Source organism: Gobius niger, assembly GCF_951799975.1.
Source record: "Gobius niger genome assembly, chromosome: 11".
Classification (NCBI taxonomy): domain Eukaryota; kingdom Metazoa; phylum Chordata; class Actinopteri; order Gobiiformes; family Gobiidae; genus Gobius; species Gobius niger.
The window spans coordinates 31,564,117-31,583,902 of record NC_136862.1 but is presented as its reverse complement, the minus strand read 5'-3'; the positions used below and the strand labels follow the sequence as shown (position 1 = coordinate 31,583,902).

Below are 19,786 nucleotides of genomic sequence, written 5' to 3'. Positions count from 1 at the left end.
CTCAAAGAAAAGAGACTAAAACTTAGACTATCATTCCATGCCAAGTCAAAATGGGTTTTTCATACAAGCCTTTACTGTGATTCCCATTGAAGCTGGACACAAAGTGTATTCTTACACCGTGGCGTTAACATTTCCACATTGCAGCACCTACAAACACCTTATTCTTCAGCCTTGTAGAAGGATTTCTCAGAAGGATTTTTTCAATATCTCATTCCTTGCCTGATCTAATGAGATCTGAACCTCAAAAAACAAAGCAGATTTACAATACTTTTCCCCACAAAAACTGAACATATTTAAAATCCCGTCTGAAAAGATCTTTTGTAAGTAAAAAACTAACAAAACCCATAAATGTAATCCGGAGTCTATCCATTATTCAGATTTCGTTGCAAACAAAGGTCATTATTGTCACTGGCGAAGCATCTTTGACGAGAGGCGAAACGTCCGCCACGCCCAAAGTACAGACGATTGCCTTTGTCTATGACGACATGCTTTCTTTAACTGACAGTCTGTACTCTTTCTTCAAGATCAGCACTACAAATGCATTCCCCAATGTACCAGCCGTAATTTTCCAAATGATGATGTCTTTCCACCAAACGCACGCTCTCAGACGCACTCAGAGCTTTGCGAATTGCGCGGAAAAGAACAACGTGGATATATTTTCTTTTCTCTTGAGAATGCGACAGTAATGGGTGAAAATGGGCCCCGGGGCGACTCACGGAAAGCAGTGTAGAACTCGTGGAGACTCAGGTGGCCGTCGTTGTTGTAGTCGTCGTACCGGAGAAGGTCCTGCATGGTGCATTCCATCAGGCTCTCGTCCAAATGCTCCTTGGTGGAGATCTGTAGAGGACAGGAGAAGACAAGATGACAAAAGGCTGAATTTACTTATTGGATTATTGTTAACATTTCTCTGCCATGGCTGAACCTGACACCATTAAACAAAAACGGTCATAAAGTTTAACTCTTCGCTCTCTCTGCACATATGAACTAAGGTCAAGCTCTTGTATCATAAAGGTGTCCAAAAGTGGAGACACTTTTCAAAATGCTGTACTTGATGTTGGTCAGATGAAAGGACTTGTGAAAGGTTTGTGAATCCGATCACTTTCTAATAATGAACAAGAGGGCAAGTGAGCGCTGCTGTGGTTTGTAAATGTCACAGAGTCAGGTGCTCTATCAAGGATCCATGAACGGACACGTCGCTTACTTTGAGGAAGAGAGAGGAGATCCGAGACACAACTGGCTTATAAAAGTCCTTTATTCTTTTCGGGACACCAACACGTTTCGACCACTTGGATCTTCATCAGAGCAGACAGAGTAAGAGTAAGAGTAAGGGTTCTTTTAAAACCTGTTGTTCCCAAAAGTTGTTATAATGTTGCAATTCTCCACTTATTCAGGTCACATTCACACCAGTGTTTTTGCAAATGAACCAACCACGTGTGTTTGGCTGACGTAGGTGAAAGCTGATTGGTGCAGCATGTGACGAAGGGAATATCCCAGAAGAAAACATCAGGCTGACGATGAGGCTTTTATTCCTAAACCATGAAATGATTTTTGTAGCAATATAATAATATCATTGCTTTGTGTAGCAAAAATACTACTGTACAGCATGAAACTCACGAGAACACTCTGCCGTTATTTTTGGCGCAGAGAAAATGTGCAAGACACTATTGCAGAAAACCGGTGAGCTTCTGTTTCTCTCATTAAGGAAACTGTTGTTTGCCATTTACAAAGGCAGTTGAGCATCATCTGCCCATAGTTCTATGAGGCACTGCACCTCCTCTTTCGACCACGTTTTTCCTTGGTTAATCTCTAGCGTTGGCTCCAAAACAAACAATTGCGGAGAAATGAAGTTTTCGCCTAAATGCGCCGCGCGTGTGGTAATGGAAGCTTCCGTAGACCAAAAAGTCTGCAACATAAGAGAGCAGGGCTGAATCGAGGCCGGTCAGCGTTCTCACCATCAGCAAACCGCACTGGAGTCCACATGGAACTGCACCGAGACCAAGTTAAACTGATCCGCTTTCACACGAGCCAAAACGAAGCGTACTTACAAGTGTTCCAGACTCCAGTCCGCTTAAACGAACCAAATGGTGTCGGTGTGAAAGGACCCTAGCGGAAGTAAAAGTAAGAGAACTCGGTCTGCCCTAATGAAGACCTCAGTGGTCGAAACACCTTGGTGTCCCAAAAAGAATAAAGGACTTTATTCAGTCAGTTGTGCCTCAGATCTCCCTTCTCTACAGCCAAATAATAATCAGGACTTGTTCTGTTAAGACATTCCTTTTCAAAACTCTCTCATTGAGTTGTATGGGACATTCTGGAACAGTGGTCCCCAACCTTTATTGTAACTTGTGTACCCCTTGGGCCTTTCAATGGTCGTCCGTGTACCCCCTACCTCAGGGGTGTTGCAGTTTATTTAGAAAGTAATTACTTAAAAATAGTATTTGGAAGAAAAAGTCAAATATACCTAAAATTCTCCCATGGCAACACATTTTAGTGAAAAATCTAGCTTTTCCTTTAAAAATTATGTTCAATTTCCCCCTTTTTTCAATCTGAAATCATTTCAAGTACCCCCTGCTAGGTGCTCGAGTACCCCCATGGGGTCCCCATACCCCTGGTTGGGAAACACTGTTCTAGAATGTTGCGAAGGTGTGCAGGTAATAATCTCAAACACATCCCTATCTTGCTATTTGTTGGTTAGAAAATATATTATTGATCTAAAACAACTTCCTGATTGTCCATTTAAGCTCCCCATAAGCTCCTCCCCAGATAGCAAAATTGGTATGGCCCAGATGTGGCCCACATCAGACACGTTGATTTGGCCCACATACCGCGTGGATTATCGGCCATAACGTAGTTCATATCCGGTTACCACATCTGGCCCACAATAAACCCAGAACAGGCCCAACTCTTAGCCAGTAGTAAACCAGATTATTCATAGGTGGTCCAGACATGGCCCACTGATGGTACATGTTTGCCACCATAGGCCCACAGATGATTTGCCATTTTTGGGGCATTTTTGATATTTTGTATATGGGCCATATTTGGTTTGCCTCTGGTTATTCCGGTTTAAACTATCCTGGAACTGCCATGTCTTTGCCATAAGTGGCCCATATATGTGTTTTCATTAATGGGCCATAGTTGGTCATTTGCATGTGGGCCACATTTGGTTAACTGCTGGTTTATCTGGAGATATTGAGGCCACACGTGCCATGTCTTTGCCATAAGTGGCCCATAAACGTTATTCCATTAATGGGCCATGTGTTGTTATGTTTTACATGGCCCACTTCTGGTTTACATCTGTTTCCCGCGGGCCACACCAATGCCACAAGTGCCACATCTTTGCCTGATGTGGGCCACATCGGCTTGCTATCTGGGTCCCACCCCACTCCTCTTGCTCCTTTTCCAATACAGACAATGAAAAGGGAAAAAAGAAATAGACCGGCGGCCTTGTGTGGCTGTGGTGAAGCTCTGGCGAGTCATTTCACTCTGCAATGAAAGCATGAACAACCCCGCCCTTTGAAGCTACAGGTTCCCATATAATTCTATGGGGGTAAAGGCTGCAAGCTATTATAGCACACGCCCAGACTTGACTTGGAGTAAGTTGGCTAATTATTTGCGTATAAACCAGTCAACAACCAGGCCCAGTTGTGTTTTGCTCCATCACTGCCTTTCTTTTGTCGTTTTCCTGCTGCTCCCGGTGCACTAAAGAAAAAACACAGGTTGACGGGCCTCGTGTAAAAATGTAAATCTGACATTTTGAATTCGCACAGAAACAGTTTAGCATTTCTGCCTGACTCTAATGGGGAATAAGGGCAGTGTTTATGGAAATGAGGAGCTGTCAATGTGTGCAGGAGCGTTACGTTGAGGCCATCAAAGCACAAATCCCGCTAAATCCGGCCTTAAACCACAACTAATCCACGGTATGTCACACACAAAAAAACAAGTTCAGTGTTGACCCCCCCCCCGAGGCTGAACATAGGGTCAGATTCAGTCATTCTAAATTGATTTAAGTACAGTTAACATTGCACAGTGGCGATAATGCTTCAACTCTCGAAGGTTATGTCACTTTTTGGGGCCAGTTTTGCTACAATAATAATAATGGCCTGAGTTTAAATGGTGATATCGGATTTAGGATTGATTGTTATGAATGATAATTACCGTAAATTCTCTAATACTGGCCTGTATTCCATTAGCGGCCGGGTCTCTAACAGAGGCCGGGTTCGCGGCTGGCGGAGGCAAATTAAAGCCGGTCTCTAAAACAGGCCGGGGCTTTTATTAGAAACTATAGCGGTAGAAATATTCCCCATGTTAGGAATTTGTCTCATACTCGTGTAAATGAAAACTCACGTGCAGGAAGTAAACAAACGGGAACCCGGGCCGATGGGGAGGCTGCGGAGGAGCTGATCCAAGCGTAACTTTGACACAGATTTAGCCACTTTTCAAACCTCCTGTGACCATATTTGGAAACAGGGCAACAAATGTTGTGTGACCCTCCAGGGTTTTAATAAAGTCTCCATCGAGTCTTCAAAACCCGTCAAGCTGCTCCGTGTGCAGGTCAGTCCCACGCCTCAAAATAACTCCTCCCATCAGCGCGAGCGTCTCGTCTTCTCTCGGGTCAGTCTCATGATCGATCACAAACACAAACGCTCCGTCTAAACTCGCCTTTTACACAAACAAATAATCCGGTCCGCGGTAAAAACGAAACAGAACCTGCAGTGACATTGATGTCAAAGCTCCGCTAACAGCAACGAAACACTTCCTGTTGTCCCGACAAAATAAAAGGCGTCAATGTTCCAGCCGCTGGGAGAGGGTTTGAAATGTTAATTAATAAATGAACCTAATATTTTAGGTGCAAATGGACACAAATGTCGTTTTTCTTCATTTTCCTGGTCGTCCGTTTTGCTCAAATAGAATTAAAGGCCTGTCTCTAATTGTGGCCTGGTTCCAATAAAGGTCTGGTCCTAGATGTGCTTGAGTAAAAAAAGGCCCCGGCCTCTATTAGAGCATTTACGGTATGATGAAATAAATCATTTTCTTAGGTAAAGGAATAGTTCACCGTGTTTCCATACTGAGATTCTTGCCTGAGCCTAGACGAGTTGATGCGTACCTGTCTGGTGTTTGTCCGTGCCCTCAGTCACACAAAAAGACCAAAGATGTTGTTAGCATTTGGCCTCTCCCAGTATATTCCTATAGCTCCAAAAGGGGTGATGTTAGATGCGACAATGCTCTTCCACGGGCACAAAGACCAGACAGGTACGCATGAACTCGTCTAAACCCAGGTGAGAACATATCTCAGTGTGGAAGAATGGCTCTATTTCTGACTTTTTTCTTCTTGTGGGATAACATTGTAAAAGTAGTAATGCGTGAAGTTTGCGTTGAATCATAATAATAATAATAAAAAACACAAAAAGATAAAAACAACAATGCATGATACACATTAGCCTCTTCACTCCCGCCTGAACCGAGAGGATCTTTTTCCTCACGTCATCAGATTTTTTTTCTATCATTTTTTTGTTGGGTATTCAACTCATTTTTGTAACTTTTTAGTAATTTTTTAGTAATTTTTTAGTATTTTTTTTAGTAATTTTTTCATACATTTTTTATCACATTTTTGTCACATTTTTGTCACATTTTTGTTATTTTTTCGTCAATTTTTTATCAATTTTTTGTCATTTTGATCACATTTTTGTCACATTTTTGTCATTTTTTTGTCACATTTTTGTCATTTTTTGGTCACATTTTTGTAATTTTTTGTCACATTTTTTCATACATTTTTTATCACATTTTTGTCATTTTTTCATACATTTTTTGTCAATTTCTTGTGACATTTTTGTGACATTTTTGCCACTTTTTCATACATTTTTCGTCACTTTTTTTGTCACATTTCCATCATTGTTTTCATCTCAGTTTTGTTGCTATTTTCACAGCTTTTTTCCAGAAGCTTTTGGACTGGGGTAAAGCCAAACTGGAGAAAATGTGCTCGGTTCCGGTGGGAGTTAAGGGGTTAAGAGTAAAACAATTTAGATTATGAAAGTTCGTCTACGCTGAGATTTGAAAGCAGACACTGAAAGGGCCTGCCTCACCTCATCAGGTAAGGAGTTCCACAAATGGGGAGCTCTTACTGCAAAGGAGACGAGGTTTATGATATGTTGAACTTGAAATTTTGACTAAAAAGGTATTTTGACAAAAAGACCTTTTTAGTGAAAATCTAGCCTGGCCTTAGCCACCCGGAAACTCCCGTCAATTTTAATTTCCCTACATTTCCCACGACTGGGTCTGATCTCAGTGGCCGCGTTACATCGGTTGAATTTCAACCCACCATTCAGTGAAAATCAGATCCAATCGTTTCAAAGGAGTTGATCACGGAGCTCGGAGAAACCAGGCTAGTGAAAATGGGACAAAATGGGAGTAGGGTTGTGCAATTAATCTAAATTTGATCGAAATCGCAAAATCTACTTTTGTCAGTCTCAATAAGGTCAGGTTGACAGACATTTATTTAGCAGAAAAAGATTCTAGTTTTGGATTTTGGACGAGACAATTTGTGCATTAAATGAAACTGGAGGAAAGCATTTGTTTTAGATGCTTGATTAAAATGTCTTAATTGAGTTAATTAGTTTCAAACTAAACTGAGTCCCCGACGGGAGTGAAGCGTCTCCGTCCATTGCTCAGATTGGTCAGATATACGGGGCGTACCAGAAACAACACAAATAGAAAGGTTCCGGCTCCGGAGTTCCGGTTTGGTGGGAAATACGATTAATTGCGTTAAAAACATCTATGCGTTAAAATCTTTGTAATGAATTAATCGAAATTAACAAGTCCCACCCCTATTTATTACACAATTCAGAGCTAAAATACCTGGTAATGTGCTCAAAAAACGTGTAAAATACTGGTGAATCCTTAATAATGTCCTCCATTTGTGGACAGTGGTGCTTTACTGTGGGTTACAGGTCGGCCTTTGGTAAAAGACAAGGCAACTTTATTTATACCACGCATTTCGTACACAAGGCAACTCAATGCGCCTGAAACTTGCCTACCTCTGCTGCATGGACTGAACGACGGGGCAGATCAGGACATCGATTCAGCGAGTGCCCTCTGGAGGCAGCAGTGGAAACTACACGCTACATTTTCTGCTAACGACATGCTAACACGTCAATGACACCAAGCACATGCAAAAGTGGAGAAAAGCAGCAGAATCATTTATGCTTTTTTTTTTTTCTCTCGCAGCATTCTCTCATTTCCATATCCAATTTGGGGCCCTAATCCTGTAATTCTGGCAATTTCAAATGTTAAATCAGGTGCAACATGCCCACAATCAAGCCTATTTTTGAGCACATCTGTGAACGGGTTTGGTGATGGATTATGGGCTTTAGAAGAGGACAGTTTCGCTGTCCTGGGCAAGACAGAGCTGTGGTTTCTGCAGTAGACCCTGTCACGGCAACAAAAACTACAGTTCCATATATCGAGGCGGGGAAATATTGCTAAAACAAACTGTATTAGTGAAGACCTTTTTATGCCTCGGAAACTAACTCCATAGAGCAGGGGCGTCAAACTCATTTTGGGTCGCGGGCCATATAAGAACAAAAATATTTCCAATAAATTAATAATAAGCTGTGATCTGGTCAAAGCCCCAACTTGACTGTAGCTTCATTAATAACAAAGCCTTACGTTTTTTATTGCACTTTACAAGCCTGTGTCACAAGTTCCTCAAAGTACTACATAGAAGTCACAGCCGCCATGGGGCAGACTGTCCATTCACCTCGTGGCTATATAATGTGTTGTTCAAATCCTGAGCTCTTATTATGTCAGTGCCCTCTGCTGGACACGTGTGGAACTCTTCCTTTTTTTAAAAATGTAATGCCCCCTAGTGGCTAGAATGAGCATTCTGGTTATTCGTTAAAAATTCATAGCTCCGCACAGGAATGGGCTAGAGACTTACTTTTTTCCCCCCTACATACTCTGGAATTTATGCTCTACATGGCAGGGGCCGGATTAAATCATCTCTGGCTGTATGTTTGACACCCCTGCTATAGAGCTTCAAAATGACAGTTTGAAAAGTACTTCTTTCCAGTTAAAGGTACACTGCGTATTTTGGACTATACTGTTGCCGGCAAAACAAAACATGCTCCTAATGACCAGCTCAACACAGACAATGCTATTACTGCACTGTGTAATAAAAGAATGGATTTGGATGGGAAACTAATCTGTTTGAATCTCAAATTCGACTGTCTTTTGCCTCATCTCCATGGAGACGAGCTGGAGACGTACCCACTCCCGGTAAAGTTCACAGTCATATCTTGGGAGAGGTGAGCCTCACGAATATTTGTTTGTACATTTATGAGGTATTTTTCAATGATGAAAATATCTGTCATGAAATAAATGCTCGTATTTGAATTTGATTTTTTCTGTAAATTTCTACGCGGTGTGGCTTTAAAGATAGTAAAACATCAAATAAAAAAATCTAAACTCCACCAGCCCCACTCTAGGTATCAACGGTTGGCGTTTCAAACAGGTCGCGAACCACAAGACCTAAGAAGAAGCTTCTGCGAATAGAAGCGAAACGTCCTCAACTCAACCAAAGCAAGTTGAGGATTTAAGCTCCCCTACCAACCATCTGGACACATTTTGAAGATGGAAAAGTCAAGTTTTATCAAAGCGTTTCTCCATCTAGTATCGTCTGGAGGCAGTTTCAGAAATGCTAAGCCTCTGTCACTTTCCGAAGATATTTGCAAAATAACTCTACAGTTTGGCTGGCCTGGTTCGCCTATGCCTTTCACCATTCTGCAGGGTGGGGTTTCCCTTGCTTCTCGCGTCGCTGTTTTGGAGGTCACAGTCTGAAAAGTTTTAAACAGATGAGATGACAGAAGACAAAGTACCTCGCATTAAGCGTTGTCATAAACGCGACTAAGCCCCACTTTGGATTCTTCATTATCGGCTCCTTTGTTTACTCTCCGTAGTTTTTCATTTCCTGAGAAAGCGAAAAGAGGCCGCGGCGCCCAGAGTTTGGGCGCACATTAAAAGCCCATCATGCCGCTGTGGATGTGTCGGTCTGGGGGCTGGAGATCACAGCGCTCGGGGGTTTGGGGGTCTCATCAAGGGGTCATTTCGGAGAAGCCATTTTCAGACACGCCAGATGAGGCCCCCCGCGCGAGCCAACACCGCCGCGCTGCCGTCCACCGGGCTTTCGCAGACACAATACAGCCACTTCCACTGGCTAACTGAGTGACCACACTGAGGGGGGGTCGTCGCTGTAGCAGGAAAAGCCGTAACAAACAAAAAAACACTCAGTCTCTGATGTTTGACCTGATTTAACAACAGCACAGTCCGTTTATCTCTTTCAATTGTTTTAAAGTCTGTGAGAAATACTCTTAGCTTAAGTAGACTGCTTATCTGATACTTCATTTGCAGCTTTTATACGGTACATGTACTTTTATTGAAATTAATTGAGAGCACTTCTCCTGCAAAGTCAGTTCTCTGGATGGACGCCTTACACCTACCCTTACCCTATAGGTACACCAACCCTGTAGGTACACCTACCCTATAGGTACCCCTACCCTATAGGTACACCTACCCTATAGGTACACCTACCATATAGATACACCAACTCTATAGGTACACCAACCCTATAGGTACACCTACCCCTATCCTATAGGTACACCAACCCTATAGGTACACCTACCCTATAGGTACACCTACCATATAGATACACCAACCCTATAGGTACACCTACCCTATAGGTACACCTACCATATAGATACACCAACCCTATAGATACACCAACCCTATAGGTACACCTACCATATAGGTACACCTACCATATAGATACACCAACTCTATAGGTACACCAACCCTATAGGTACACCTACCCCTATCCTATAGGTACACCAACCCTATAGGTACACCTACCCTATAGGTACACCTACCATATAGATACACCAACCCTATAGGTACACCTACCCTATAGGTACACCTACCATATAGATACACCAACCCTATAGGTACACCTACCCTATAGGTACACCTACCATATAGATACACCAACTCTATAGGTACACCAACCCTATAGGTACACCTACCCCTATCCTATAGGTACACCAACCCTATAGGTACACCTACCCTATAGGTACACCTACCATATAGATACACCAACTCTATAGGTACACCAACCCTATAGGTACACCTACCCCTATCCTATAGGTACACCAACCCTATAGGTACACCTACCCTATAGGTACACCTACCATATAGATACACCAACCCTATAGGTACACCTACCCTATAGGTACACCTACCATATAGATACACCAACCCTATAGATACACCAACCCTATAGGTACACCAACCCTATAGGTACACCTACCCTATAGATACACCTACCCCATAAGTACCCCTACCCTATAGGTACACCTACCCTATAGGTACACCAACCCTATAGGTACACCAACCCTATAGGTACACCTACCCTATAGGTACACCAACCCTATAGGTACACCAACCCTATAGGTACACCAACCCTATAGGTACACCTACCCTATAGCTACACCAACCCTATAGGTACACCTACCCTATAGGTACCCCTACCCTATAGGTACACCAACCCTATAGGTACCCCTACCCTATAGGTACACCAACCCTATAGGTACACATACCCTTTAGATACACCAACCCTATAGGTACACCTACCCTATAGATACACCAACCCTATAGGTACACCTACCCTATAGATACACCTACCATATAGGTACACCAACCCTATAGGTACACCAACCCTATAGGTACACCAACCCTATAGGTACACCTACCCGATAGGTACACCAACCCTATAGGTACACCAACCCTATAGATACACCTACCATATAGATACACCAACCCTATAGGTACACCTACCCCTATCCTATAGGTACACCTACCCTGTAGGTACACCTACCATATAGATACACCAACTCTATAGGTACACCAACCCTATAGGTACACCTACCCCTATCCTATAGGTACACCTACCCTATAGGTACACCAACCCTATAGGTACACCAACCCTATAGGTACACCTACCCTTTAGATACACCTACCCTATAGGTACACCTACCCTATAGATACACCAACCCTATAGGTACACCAACCCTATAGATACACCAACCCTATAGGTACCCCTACCCTATAGGTACACCTACCCCTACCCTATAGGTACACCTACACCTACCCTATAGGTACACCAACCCTATAGGTACCCCTACCCTATAGGTACACCTACCCTATAGGTACACCAACCCTATAGATACACCAACCCTATAGGGTTGCCACTTTGAGCACAAGAAAATAAGGGACACGTTCAGTAATACCACACACTTGGCCACGGTGACTGTCAACCAATAGAAATATCCCAATGATGTCATCGATTAACACATACTGTAAGCTTTAAAACATGAATAGTAATTGTACTTCTACGTTAAAGAAGTCCAGGGGTCCTCCACCAGAGACATTTTTTAGGTCTTGTTTCTTCTGTTTTGGTGGGTTTCATATGTGTCTTAAAACACATTCTGATCTCTTATGTCAGTGCCCTCTGCTGGACACATGTGGAATTCTTTTCTTTCTTTCTTTAAGCTGCCCCCTAGAGGCTGAAGTGAGCACTCTGGCTATTTCTTTAAACATTCATAACTCTGCACAGGTATGGGCTAGAGACGTACTCTTTTTTTTGGACATACTCAGGAACTTGTGTTCTACAAGTCAGGGGCCGGATTTGGCCTGTTGGAGACCCCTGTTCTCAGCTGCATGATATAGAGGTAAGTTTAATGGGCAATAATGTCAATCGAAAATGTGAATGTAACATACATAGCTGTTCCATTAACTCCATTGTTTAGAATGATCTGGTTAATATGATGTGGTCAGACAAATTATTTAGTCACTGTTGTATTTGTAAGATCAGCATTTTCTCAAACAATGTCTGCCATTCTTTTCCACGGTCGAAGATCTTGAAGAATACAGTTGTTATTTACGAATCTCAAATTATTTGAGATTAAAAAAATAATAGTGGGTTGCATAAGTATGGGCCCCCCTTTAAGTTTTTGACATTTTGCCACACTATGGACCACAAACATAAATATGCTGAATAATTTAAATTTTATGTGAAATACACACACTAAGTGACACACAGTCGTGAAGTGAAATGAAATCTATACTTTTTTTTTTTATAAATAAAAACTCAAAAGTGGGGTTTGCAAAAGTGTCTATACCCCCTGAGTTAATACTTTGTGGAACAGCCTTTTGCTGCAGTTACAGCCACACACTTCACTTAAAATTTCAATTAACTACATTAATGTAAGTTAAAAGGGGGTGGGCATTTGTGCAACCTACTGTTGATAGTAGATAATACTGAGATTCTGTGTCAAGTGGCCAATCTTGTGGAAAAAAGAAAGAAAAAAAGATCAGCTATAGTTATGTACTGTAGGCTATGTAGTGGTTATGTACTGTAGGCTATGTAGTGGTTATGTACTGTAGGCTATGTAGTGGTTATGTACTGTAGGTTATGTAGTGGTTATGTACTGTAGGTTATGTAGTGGTTATGTACTGTAGGTTATGTAGTGGTTATGTACTGTAGGTTATGTAGTGGTTATGTACTGTAGGTTATGTAGTGGTTATGTACTGTAGGTTATGTAGTGGTTATGTACTGTAGGCTATGTAGTGGTTATGTACTGTAGGTTATGTAGTGGTTATGTACTGTAGGTTATGTAGTGGTTATGTACTGTAGGCTATGTAGTGGTTATGTACTGTAGGCTATGTAGTGGTTATGTACTGTAGGTTATGTAGTGGTTATGTACTGTAGGTTATGTACTGTAGGTTATGTAGTGGTTATGTACTGTAGGTTATGTAGTGGTTATGTACTGTAGGTTATGTACTGTAGGTTATGTAGTGGTTATGTACTGTAGGTTATGTAGTGGTTATGTACTGTAGGTTATGTACTGTAGGTTATGTAGTGGTTATGTACTGTAGGTTATGTAGTGGTTATGTACTGTAGGTTATGTAGTGGTTATGTACTGTAGGTTATGTAGTGGTTATGTACTGTAGGTTATGTAGTGGTTATGTACTGTAGGTTATGTAGTGGTTATGTACTGTAGGTTATGTAGTGGTTTTGTACGCGAGCTGCCTTCAGAGAGAAGATCACAGACTCTACAGGCTAGATCCAGGCATATAATGAACTAACCGCTTCAACCACCCGTATGTCAGAAGGCTGAACTCTCTCCCCTCCCTAAGAGAAGCACTCTCAATTCTGACCTTGAAAACATGATCTTGCTCTGCCAAAAAAAGGCGCAGATGCTTGCACTCACCTTCTCCAGCTCGTCGCTCACCAAACGGCCGTCCTGGTTGGCGTCCAGGTATTTGAACATGGCGTCCACCAGCGCCCTCTTCTGGTCCATGTCCCTCTGCTGCTGGCTCTGCTGCTCGGACCCCTGCGCTCTGGGCTGCAGGTCCAGGAGCATGTTCTTCAGCCGGTTGTAGTCCGACATGGTGCAGGCGTTTCCTACGACGCAAAGGGGGAGAGCAACGGGTGAGTTTTTTAGTCGCCATGTCTATTTCGGTGGTTTTCCAATTATCTATAATCATAACAAAAAACAAAACAAAAAATATCCCAACACAGCAGGTCCCGGATCTGTTTTTTCCATCCACGAGTGTCAGCGTCGGGTTAGGAAATTTGCTACGGCCACATCGACTCAAAATGTGTAAGCATGAAAAGCTTACAGGGATTTACTTCAATGCATTTCAGAATAATGTAAATGAGGACCAATACAAAGCATATTAGTCTGTCCTTTCAACAGGAAAGAGTCATTAAAAGACAACGGAAATGTACATGACTCAGACATATGTGAACAGCTGCAGGCACTTCCCAAATGGGAGTAATAATAATGGTAATTGCAGCATCTCGTGTTCATACAGTTTGACATTACATTATGAATTCCTGAGTTAGTCATATACAAATCAATGTTCAGTGCTCTGTATTATAAAAGTATTGTCATACACAGGCACATGCACAGCCCGACTGTGCATGTGCCTGTGTATGTGTGCAGGCAATAAGAGACTAAGAAGGTCACATGATCCTTTGTCCATACCCAGGCACACACACAGCCCTGGGGTTTTCCCATTAATGAATAACAATTATGTCCTATCGCTCTCATCAACAATACCATTTTCAGGATTTATCTTACAATTAGCACAACTGACGATGACAAAGCGGAATCAACTTCTTATTCCACAGGATAAGGTCAATCTGAGTGAAACAAAATATATTATTTTTGGAAATAGACAAAACCATTGCTGTAACTGGCAAACTGAAAACTGTACTCAATTAAAAAAAAGATCTCTTCTATTACTGTATAATTCTCTCATACTTCTTTACCTAAATTATGGCTTGAAAATATGGGTAAACAGTTACAAATCTGATGCTCATTCTGTTTTCCTGCTCCAAAAAAGACAATAAGAATCATCACTAAAGCAGATTTCTATGCACCAACAAACCCTATTTTTGTGGAGCTAAATCTATTGAAAATCCATGCTCTTGTTGATCTAAATACATTAGTAATAGTGCACAAACCACACAATAATCTTCTCCCTCCTCAGTATAACATCAGTATAAAGTCAGTCTAACCTCCGAGGAACTGGCATTTTCAAAAAAGCAAAAGCTAGAAAGAATAAAAAAAGTCGATGTATTTCTGGAGGAGGTGTTAATCTGTCTTTTTAAAGGAATGAAATGACCGAATAAACTACTACTACTACTACTACTAAAAAAAAAATATATATATATATATATATATATATATATATATATATATATATATATATTATATGTTATATATATATATATATATATATATATATATATATATATATATATATATATATATTATATAATATACATATATATATGTTATATATATATATATATATATATATATATATATAACATGCCATACTGGAACACATCTTCACTGTAAAACACAAGTCAGAGCGTTATATGTTGCTCGTCCATACCCATGTTCATGCACATGTGTTGAAGTTCAGGTAAGTATTCAGAACAGATACTAGAAACAAGCATATCAAAGAAATACAACGAAAATAGAACTCAAAACTGCAGTCTAACACAGTGGTTCCCAAAGTGGGGGTCGGGACCCCTCAGGGGGTCGCAAGGCTTTGGGTGGGGGTCCCCAGATGATTTCAGGATGAAATAAAAAGAAAAATGCAATTGTATTTATTTTTTTTATTTTGAATGTAAACAGTAATTCGTGATATCTGTTCAAATATTTAAAATATAACTGATTAAATACACATTAACTTATTTTTTTATTTTTCAAATGTTTTTCTTCCCTAAAGTAGCATAAGAAGCAATAGCTTTATAAAATGGCGGTCGCGAGCTGTTTACGTGTCAATTTTTGGGGTCCCAGCCAAAAAAGTTTGGGAACCCTATTGGTAAAAAAAAAAAGCGATTGAAGATTCTGTGGCTCCGAACCAATATTTTTAACACTTCAGCAACGCTTTAGCATACTGTGGGTTTCAGGTGTAAGTACGGGTAACAAGAAAGTAATTACACATGTAAGTACAGGTAATCTTACAACATGTAACAAGGGGAACAATGTGTAACAAGGAAGTACAACATGTTACAAGGGGGAACAATGTGTAACAAGGAAGTACAACGTGTAACAAGGGGGAACAATGTGTAACAAGGCAGTACAACGTGTTACAAGGGGGAACAATGTGTAACAAGGAAGTACAACGTGTAACAAGGGGGAACAATGTGTAGCAAGGCAGTACAACGTGTTACAAGGGGGAACAATGTGTAACAAGGAAGTACAACGTGTAACAAGGGGGAACAATGTGTAACAAGGAAGTACAACGTGTTACAAGGGGGAACAATGTGTAACAAGGAAGTACAACGTGTAACAAGGGGGAACAATGTGTAACAAGGCAGTACAAAGTGTAACAAGGGGAACAATGTGTAACAAGGAAGTACAACGTGTAACAAGGGGAACAATGTGTAACAAGGAAGTACAACGTGTTACAAGGGAGAACAATGTGTAACAAGGAAGTACAACGTGCAACAAGGGGAACAATGTGCAACAAGGAAGTACAACGTGTAACAAGGGGAACAATGTGTAACAAGGAAGTACAATGTGTAACAAGGAAGTACAACATGTAACAAGGGGAACAATGTGTAACAAGGAAGTACAACGTGTAACAAGGGGAACAACGTGTAACAAGGAAGTACAACGTGTCCCTGATAAACTTCCAGAAGTTTTTGCTGCTTCGATTCCTTTTCCTTCCCATTTTGTGTGAGAGCATTATGCAGTTTCTGCATAATAGTAACTCTGCACACCTGCCTCAGAGAGTGGACCTGCTTGGGCCACACTTCACCTGGGACACTTCGATCCAACAGCCTTCCAGAGCGACACAGTTAAAGATCGATACACAGCTGCAGCTCCATGGCGCCTTTGCCTTTACAGCCGCTCCTAATTTGAAGACGTGTTTTAATTACGTTCCGCTGCCAGGGAACACAAACAAAGCAGTAATTTATGACATTAATTTGGTTTGTCATTTTAAAAGGGCTCTGGATCCGCGTTCAAACGGATAAAGAACGGTAATACACGTATCGCAGGGTTTGCTTTTCCTCACGTCTGGCAGCTTCTTCTAAACAGCTCTAATTAATAACACATAATCCCCCAATCCACATGAAAACAAAGGTAAACATTTTATTTATAGCCCTCCTGCTGTGGGATTAGCATTCACGGATCCGAGCAGCGCTACATGGAAAGGATTTCTATGCAAACCACGGCTCATTTGTTCCCATAGGTTTGATTAATGTTATGAATGTGTGTTCATGGATACGATCTGAGAAGTGGTTGTTTAGTTACCGGAAAAAGGACACTCGAGTTTGTGCAAACCTTCGTGACGCAGCTGAGAACCATAATAACGCAGCACAATCAGCTAAATTCTCCTGTAGACTTTTGGTATTGGATTGTGTTCGTCACATTGGTTAGTCATTTGATTGCATTTTAGGCATAAAAATGGCCAAAATTGCCGAAATGTTCAGTGGTGAAATCTAAATAGTGGATTGACCCTGATATAAATGCATGCTTTTATTTTATTGACACAACTAGTTCAACACATTTTTCAAGTGAAAAAAATCAGTAAAAAGCCAAATTTCGCCTTTTTTTTGGACACGTGGGTGTAAAATCTGTCAATGTTTGTGACTGAATACTGGACAAAACGCTTAAGAGACTAGATTAGGGCTGAACGATATGGACAACATTTCATATCTCGATATTCATTCCAGACATCTCGATACGATGTGATATAACTATGGGCTAGGTGAAAACCAAGCAACAGAGTGCAGCTTCATTGATACAAATCTATATTGTTTATACATTGCTTTTTCGATTTTTATGTTTTTAATGTTCATATCTCGATTTCGATAAGATAACGATATATCTTTCAGCCCTAGACTATGATGCAAGTTGGTCAAATTTTATACTCACTACTGCCACCTCAGGTCTTACGTGTAACTGCAGCTTCTATATTAAGCTCGTGCATGACGGCACTTCAGACCCGAAGTAACAACTTTCTGAGTGACAGTGCAGGATTTTAGAGGCAGTTGTGGTGAACAGGTCTGAGCTCATTCTACACATTAGGACATGGCTGGAACATGTAGGGGGAGGAAAATACTTCATTTTAACATTTTTAAAGTGTATAGTCCCTTTAAGCATTGTACAGGGTAAGTTTTGTCACATTTGTACTCTGACATGAAAACTAAGATGTTAAGGGAGGAAACTAGGTAAAAATCTCCTTCGACCAGTGTGTGACAAATGTTGGTTTGACTGTGTACTTTATTGTCCCCGTAGGGAAATTTGTCCTCTGCATTTAACCCTCGTGTCGCCTTCGCGGGTCTTTTTGACCCACTGGCATGTTCCGGGCATTTGGATGCAAGGTGACACAAGGGGGCGCCCTTCCAACCTTTTCAGTGTAAATGTGAGTTGACTTTCTTCAGAGTTAGACTTTAGGTCAGACACCATGAGTGACAGTAACATGAGGCTAAATACAGTGAGCTCTTTGTTTCCAGTAAAACAGCTGAGGCCTCATTGCTCTTCAGTCACAGACTGAGAAGTGAAGAAGGAAGTCATGGAGCTTCTGCTTTAGACAGAACTTCAGACTTCTGCTGCATTTAAGAGTCATATTATATCACATCAAATGTTGTCATCTGTAAGCACTTTGTGATATCTTTTGGTATGAAAAGTGCTTTATATTGATTGATTGATTGATTGATTGATCATATTCTGAAACTCAAATCTGTAGTAGAAACATAATATATGGAAAATTATTATTACAATTACAAAAAGAAAAATATTTGAAAATCATGTATCTAGTAAAAAAAAAAAAAATTGTATTTACCCTCATTCTAAAAAAAAAACAAAAAAGCAAACCCAGGTCATTCGTATCTGCTGTAAAGTCATGTTTGTCCCAGTTCCTCTGAGTCGTGGTGCAGCAGGACTGATGTGGACAGATGTTACAGAAGAAGCTCATGAGGTTCATTTCTTCAACAGTTACTATAGTAACTATTTTCTCCAAATTTGAAGTAGATCTACTACAGTCCTGTCCACATCTGTCATGGTCCACCATGACCCACCACGACTCAGAGGAACTGGGACAAACATGACTTTACAGCAGATACAAATGGTGAGGATTTGTTTGGGTTTTCTTTTTTAGAATGAGAGTAAATAAATAAATGAAAACTTTGATTAGATGCAGGATTTTCAAATATTCTTCTTTTTATATTAAGGAGCAGTGGTCGACGGCAGTGCCGCGCCCGGGGACCCATCTCCATGATGTGGAGCCAGGCTGATGATCACAAACACCTGGTTGGAGGATTCACCTATTGCACATGTTTTTAGTGGTAGGGGAAACCGGAGTACCCGGGGGAAACCTATGCAGACACGGGGAGAACACGCAAACTCCACACAGAAAGGCCCCGTCCTGGTGGGAATCGAACCCGGGACCTTCTAGCTGTGAATTGAAGGCATGGCATTTATATAAAGTCATTTCTGTGCTTTCTTTATCATCAACATCTTACAAGATGATGTTTAGTGGCCACTGGATGTGTATCTAACCCCCAAAAAAAGCTTGGGGGACACTTCTACGCTAGTTTGTATCAAAAGTGAAATCTTAAAAGGTCTGCACATTCATTACTGATCTCTAACTCGACCTTATCATGTGGTCGGTGTTTGACAACAGCTGAAAACATCTGGATCTTTCAGAATGTGTGATGTTTGATAGCTAGATGCTAATGGCTAGAGGAAAAATACATTGAGCAGGCTAACGGACCAGCCGACTTGCTAACTGTCTGCGTTAGAATCGAAAGCCCCTAAAAGAGTAAAAAAGAGTAAATAAATAAGTAATAAGAGTGGAAAGTTTGGAGTCTGTTGGAGCGACTAAAGTGGATATATTGTTGAGAGAAAAGCAGTTAGTAAAGTCTGCGGGAGTATATTTCTCCTGTCGTTAGCCGAGGGAACACGGTGCTGTTGTAGTTATTTCCTGAATATAGTATCAGTACACACTTCAACGCTCGACGCCAAACTCAAATCAAATGTTCTTCAAACGCTATCTCACTCCTGCACGTTGGACGCCCCTCCAGGTTTGCGGGGAAATGAACCGTCGGCAGCGCTGGCTCTTGACGCTGAAGTGAACATTAACATGCATGAGCACCATTTCCATAATTACACACACATGTACGCGGCAGGCAATAACTCCGGGAGTGAAA

General features: G+C 41.2%; 1 protein-coding gene across 1 annotated transcript in view; it reads right to left on the bottom strand.

The window, feature by feature from the left end:
* fstl4 (follistatin-like 4) overlaps positions 1–19,786 on the bottom strand; it is a gene marked incomplete at its 5' end in the record, with an annotated part of 455,018 nt that overhangs the window by 137,987 nt on the left and 297,245 nt on the right. Inside the window, 2 exons of the mRNA XM_079566729.1 lie at positions 717–837; positions 13,314–13,507. Of these exons, the coding sequence (XP_079422855.1) occupies positions 717–837; positions 13,314–13,507 (315 nt within the window). The remainder of the gene's footprint in view (positions 1–716; positions 838–13,313; positions 13,508–19,786) is intronic.